Source organism: Balearica regulorum, chromosome 1 (assembly GCF_011004875.1).
Source record: "Balearica regulorum gibbericeps isolate bBalReg1 chromosome 1, bBalReg1.pri, whole genome shotgun sequence".
Taxonomy (NCBI): Eukaryota; Metazoa; Chordata; class Aves; order Gruiformes; family Gruidae; genus Balearica; species Balearica regulorum.
In genome coordinates this window covers 16143326-16150126 of record NC_046184.1, presented here as the reverse complement: position 1 = coordinate 16150126, position 6801 = coordinate 16143326, and the positions used below count along the sequence as shown (strand labels likewise).

Sequence of the window (6801 nt, the reverse complement as noted above, 5' to 3'; positions counted from 1 at the left end):
TAGCGCCTCTGTGATAACATATTTAAGAAAAACAGTTAGAGAGCGCTTTTGCAGCCAGAGAGAGGAGGGAGAAGATGTGAGAAACTCTGCAGACACCAAGGTCAGTGCAGAAGGAGGGGGAGGAGGTGCTCCAGGCGCCCGAGCAGAGATCCCCCTGCAGCCCGTGGTGAAGACCATGGTGAAGCAGGCTGTCCCCCTGCAGCCCATGGAGGGAGGATGAGGGGGTGTAGAGATTCCACCTGCAGCCCATGGAGGACCCCACGCCGGAGCAGGTGGAGACACCTGAAGGAGGCTGTGGCCCCGTGGGAAGCCCACGCTGGAGCAAGCTCCTGGCAGGACCTGTGGACCTGTGGAGAGAGGAGCCCACGCCAGAGCAGGTTTGCTGGCAGGACTTGTGACCCCGTGGGGGACCCATGTTGGAGCAGTCTGTTCCTGAAGGTCTGCACCCCGTGGAGGAGACTCACGTTGGAGAAGGTCGTGAAGGACTGTTTCCCGTGAGAGGGACCCCACGCTGGAGTGGGGGAATGATGAGTCCTCCCCCTGAGGATGAAGAAGCAGCAGAAACACCACGTGATGAACTGACCGTAACCCCCACTCCCCGTCCCCCTGTGCTGCTGGGGGGGGCGGAGGTTGAAGCCGGGAGTGAAGTTGAGCCCGGGAAGATGGGAGGGGTGGGGGGAGGTGTTTTACGATTTGGCTTTATTTCTCATTCCTCTACTCTGTTTTGCTTAGTAATAAATAAGATGAATTCCCTCTCTAAGTTCGGTCTGTTTTGCTCGTGATGATAATTAGAGAATGATCTCTCCCTGTCCTTATCTCGACCCGTAAGTTTTTTTTTCATTGTACCTTTTCTCCCCTGTCTAATGAAGGAGGGGAGTGATAGAGCAGCTCTGGTGGGCACCTGGCCCTCAGCCAGGGTCAACCCACCACACCTCCTCACCACAGGAGACGTTTTAAACATCATCAGTGCTGATGTTTTGGCTAACACCAAAGAGGCACTGAGGGCACACGCTGAGGATACTGCATCAAGCAAAATTTTTGTTCAATGACCTACTCAGGAGTGGATATTCTCAATAGCCTGGGTTTCAAAATGTTTCAGTACAGTCCCAACTTCAGGCATGTTGAAGCCAACATTGCTAAACTGGAAGGAAGCTACTTGCTGAAAGTATGTTTCGTACTGTAACACAGTTCAGGCTTTCTAATTCTGCAACAGGCAGAATTCTGCTGCTGTAGTCTCAGAAATGTATAGGTAAAGTGCTGCAATGCTTTGATCTGAGCAGTGTTGTATCAGGCAGTGAAACAGCTGGCTTCCTAAACTGAGTCCCAAAGTTTTGTAGAAACTCGTAAGCATGGCACTGGACTGAGTAAAAGCTGACAGTTACTGTCTAGTGGTAGGACTTTGTGTTTTAAGGAAAGTGGTCTTATGTAAACGTTATTCACTCCAGAGTGGGAAAGCTGACAGATTTTTTTTTGCTAGCAGATAATACTACAGGGAAATGTAATTAGTTTTGGAAAACAGAATAGTATCTTGATTCAGTTAGACATATATTTAAGGACATACAGAAATCTGAGCTGGCATCAAAACAGAGTAATCTATTGAGTTAGAATCCACTCCTGATAAAAATGGAGTAGCATGAAAAGTAGTTTTGAAATCTAACTTTGAAAAGCTGTTGTGGTAATATCTTAGGTTCTAAAATTAACGCACAATGTAATGACTCCAAAAGGTATAATGGCTTCTAGGTTAATCATTAAAGCAAAGAATAATAGCAAAAACATTTGCAGGAACCCAACATAGACACCCTACACTTACAACATAAACTCAATTTTCAGGACTGGATGCATATTACATATTATTTTCTCCCAGAATACCTGCAAAACTACAATTCTCTTATTATTTATATAACTGGGATTTTAGAAGAGAAGTGGGTGATATCAAGAAGAAAAAAAGTCACACTGAACATGGCAATTAACACTGGAAGACTACAGTCAGAAGAATCTGGATCGACTGTAACTCATGCTCCTCGCAAATTAATTTCCTGCAGCACATGTCTGCCTGAATGGAACTCCAAGGGTCAGATCCCAGGTGATGAGATGCTGTAGGATCAGCAGCAGATCACGTACAGATGAGAAGTCTGTAGGACCATGCATATTGGCAGAACAGAACTATGCACATTTGAGGACAAGAGGTTTCAAGAAAAAGCTCCATCTGCGTGACACAATGCACTTACCAGTATTTGAAAAGAAATTATTTGAGGAAGAGAATAAAGAATGCAGACCTAGGTCAGAATGGATCCCATATGCAGAGACAGATCTGTGTGAAATCAGAAGCAATGAGTTCCTAAACCGCGATGCTGCTGCCCCCACTCAGGATGCTGCCCTGCATAGCATCCCCTTCCCCAGGAACACTAACCCATCAAGCTAGAAGGCAGGCTTTTCTTTCTTGTATTGTTAGCTTGAAATTGACATCAGTCTTCTAAATCCTTTTGTTCACCTTATTATTTGTTACTATTTCCTACTTAGATCCTGTTCATTTTGTACATGGTATGAGATAAACAACTCGGGATGGATACGCAGCTTGTTTCCAAGTCCCTGCTTACAGTACCACTGTATGCTCTATTCCCCAGTCCTTAATTCTAAATGCCTAAGTCATGTCTGGAGAAGAATCAAAGCCTGAGACTTTGTCCTTACTGGCCAAAAATAACAGTTCCTCTCTTCCTTCCTCTTACATTGCCTCTTTTCTGTACCATGTCTTAAACTCAGAAGGAAAGGAGCAGTTTAGCACCTTCCCAGCCAACTTAGTTTCTTCTTCCATAGTCACAGGAACATGGGTTTAAACCTCAGGCTAAGAAAGATGTAGAACATGCTCTTGCTTTCTAGGTGAGCAGCTATTAATCTATCTCACAAAGCACAATTCTCACTAAAATGACTGCCTCTTCTGGCTGTGTTTTCAAAGAGAAGAGTGAACCCAATCAGACTACACAGACAGTCGGATCTCAGATAGCAGAATAGAGGAAAGAATTTAAGCTGTGACTTAAGCAGTCATAGCTTAAGCTGCAAGTCTTGCAGACATGCTTTTAATACAGCTGCAATTGGCATCCAATTTCCAGACAGAAGTTTTGAGAGATCCTGCCCATTTTCACTTTCCCTAGTAGCTGGCTTTGGTATCTCCTCACTTCCAATGGACATGCTAGCACTAGTATCTAACTCACCCTAGTCACTAAACATAGGGGGTAGGGTCCCGCTTGCTAAACCCTGATGCACCCAAGCGTGTTTGGGAATTTGAACATCCCAGACTTGGTTGTGTTGATGTAGACTGAGACCAGCTTGGTAGAGAAGGGAATTCAGAAGGGAATCCTCTAGCATATATAGTCCCGGTCTGTAGGAATGTAGCCTGCTCCGCCCTCCACTCAGCTCTCCCAAAGCTGAGGATGGAATAGCAACATCCTTTAGGGCAGACTTGCACTCGCAGGTGATAACAGGAATTTCCTATGGACCACAGCTGTATTTCAGAGTGATGGACACAGAACTAGAGGCACTCTTATTTTCCTCAGAAATACACCTTGCAATACCCATCTCTATTTGCACAATGCCTCTAGAGCAAAGCAAGTGTCGCATTTTATCATATAAACCAAAACATTCCACATTCTTCCTGAATTGGGGATGCTCAGTTCCAGGACTACGTTTTGAGACCTTACACAACTAATGTACTCGGCAATATTCAGCACAGAGGACTGGAAAGACGTAACTGACTTTCCAACTTGATCTGTAAAATGATTTGTATCAGGTTGCATCAGGACCCAGATTACAGTTGTCACTGGGATAAGTACTGTCCAAAGGCAAAGCAAAATGAGGGTTTCTGTCCCAAAGCCCTCACAAAGTAAATTTAGTATTTCAAGGAATACTTGAGAACTGAGGCAGTCACGTAATACTTCTACAATAACTTCACATTTGGAAAAACAAACAAATTTTATTTCAATGCTGAGTAAAAACCAGAGCTTTCACCCTTCAAACCAAGCCAGGGAAGCATGGCGTCTTTGCAAAGAGGCTACACAGCTAGGGACCACTGCGTCAGCAAATACACGTACTGATAACACAAGGGTACATTATCAGAAAAGCCTGTGCACAATTTATTTTATTGAAGAAGATATATTATCAGATATTTGTTGCAAAAATAGAAAAGGGGGAAAACATCCTGCCTAGCTAAGGGTGCCTTCGTTTAAGGAAACATCGAAGTATGTAGTTAGGTCTATTACTATTCAGGTCAGTTCTCATGCACCCACCATGACCTCACTGCTTTCTTGACTCAGCAGAAGAAGGGGTTTATGAAAAAAACATGAAAACACATCTCAATTTTTTTTGCAAGCTACTATCAGTTAAACATGTGCAAATATTTTTAGAATTAGAACTCTCTCTATGAAATGACTGGAGGCCAACTAGAGAGTCTGTGGGTTTTAAGCAATCTCTGATTTTTAATTAAGGCAACATTCTCTGTGGGCTGACATGCAGGGGTTTGGTTTTGTTTTAAGCTGCTGTCTCCTCCATCTCCCAAAAAGTGGATCCCCGTCTTCCACGCAGCCAGCAGGACACTGTTAGGCTGAGGCGACTGATACAATTACATAGGGCAGTATGCAAGTACCACGTGTTGAATGAACATCGCACTTTTAAAAATACCAGGCATCATTTCAGCTTCTGAGGGGAGCAGCACAGAGCACAATGCACTCCTTCAAACTGCAGTCATGCTCTACATGGCAAAAATTACCATGAAACATATAGACCTCCTTTCTCAAGGAGAAGTATTGATACTATCAGTGCATTCACAACTACCTATTTTTTGTTCCATGTTATTTTTTCTAAGATAAATCTTTAGGGATGAAGAGTCCAGTGCATGGTATCTTTCTTTGTAAGTTGCTAATTATCTACCTAATTATTTACTTGTACTATAGGAAGAAATACTTGAAATTTAATGAGTAGATAACAACAGTAAATAAGTAAGCAGTATTTGCTTTTGTTCTGGGTCTTTAAGAAAAACAGGTGAGCTTTTAGTCCCGTTATTAAAAACCACACTTGCTGTTATACCTCTAAGGGTTCCAACCATCACCTTTAGATCAGACTGGAAATAACATTCTGTCACAATTTTAAGTATTTCAGAAGGGGGGAGGAAAAAAAAAAAAAAATGCATTCAACTACATCACCTAAACCTGTGTGTATGTGGGTATTAAAATCTGTACCTTTTCCTGCAAGTTTTGATATGAATGAACAAATGTCCAGTGTCGTAGAATCTCTGAGAGTACATTCTGTGCTACTTCAGCAAGGATGAAGTATTTTTTAAAAACATACGCATTTTTATTTAATATACTATATTAATGTGTTATAGTACTTGATACACTAACGTTTACATTCTAAGCTAAACAACTCCTGTTTCCAGGGCAAAACTACCCCTATGAAGAAGGCCGTATTTCCAGGAAAAGTTAAATATCATCAAGTTAGAAGTGTATTTTGTTCTTTGTGTGTATACCTATTAACATTGATGACACAGTATATTGGGAGATATTTACAATAATAAACCCAGAAACTCCTGAACTTAAACAATCCCTTTAATATAACAAACATATCCGACTTTCAAATATAAACTGGAACCAACTAACAAAAAAAGAAACTCAAAACAACTTTCTGAATGCCAAAAAGGGCTTATGCAAAACAGTGCACATTTATTCAAGGTATCGTATCCATGAAAACAAAACCAAAACAAACCCAAGTATCTACATTTAAAAAGAATTTTTTACTTAGCAAGGCAAAAGAAGTTAGGTGGCACATACGGAGTGAACAGATGTAAACAGGGTAAAAATACAGAATGTTAGTACTAACCAACCCAAAACTTTGGTTATGAAAACTGAAATAACCCAGTATATTAAAGAAAAATAAAACCAGAGGCATGCAAAATATTATTTGTTACAAAACACTCATCCATGTGGCTAAGTGAAAGTCACAAGCTAGTGAGATGGACTTAGAATTGCAGTTTTCCTTCTTTCTTTATTTTTCTTTGATTGATTGTCATTCAGTTTTCCACTGAAGTGGAATGGCTGATGAAAAGCTTTCAGCCTTCTTCAACCCACTGGTAACCAAATTTTTGAAGACTCCAAACAGGTGTTGCAAAGGAGGTTTGGGTAATTTTGTTTTTATGATATAGTATGATATACAACCTTGCTCAAAAGCTACGAGCAAGTGGTACGTGATGTATTACCATTCTGGAAGGCAAAAGCTTGGAGAACAGTCAAGTTGGTCCAGATGGAATTGAAAGATTTTTGCGTTTCTCCTCACAAGAGCAGTGACAAACTCCATGGTACATCAGGTAAGCCACTTAGCATTTTATTTGCAACACAGAATATTTTGGCAACCAAGATATATTAGAGGAATCTGAATAGTGACCTGCAGTGCATGTGCTTTTCAGAAAAATCAAGTTTTGTTTCAGGTATGCATCAGGAGCCTAAACAGCACGAGCCTTTTCACACTGAAGCAACTGTACTGATGCCCTCTGTCTTAGATGCACCTACAGGTCTTTCTTGTCTTCTGCTTCATTTAAACTGTCCTGAAAAGAGACAGATGAAAAATATTTTTTTATGTTTGGCAAGACAGAAACCATTGAGTCTAGATGCCACATTCTGTCCCCTTGCAGTCATATCTGATTTGTTCACTATACACCCTTCAAAGCTGCAGTCCCATCAATGCTACCCCATGTAATACGTGCATTCTGATCCTAGGACAGTAGCAGCCGTGCAGCCTACTTCTGCTCCACATTCACAT

The 6801-nt window shown here is 41.6% G+C and overlaps 1 protein-coding gene across 3 annotated transcripts in view; it reads right to left on the bottom strand.

The window, feature by feature from the left end:
* Positions 1-5576: 5576 nt before the first annotated feature.
* The window catches only part of DUS4L (dihydrouridine synthase 4 like), a 117643-nt gene continuing 116418 nt past the window's right edge, over positions 5577-6801 (bottom strand). For all 3 annotated transcript variants that reach the window (XM_075741971.1, XM_075741978.1, XM_075741960.1), the window contains one exon: positions 5577-6586. In XM_075741971.1, the coding sequence (XP_075598086.1) occupies positions 6548-6586 (39 nt within the window). In that variant the 3' untranslated portion in view covers positions 5577-6547. The remainder of the gene's footprint in view (positions 6587-6801) is intronic.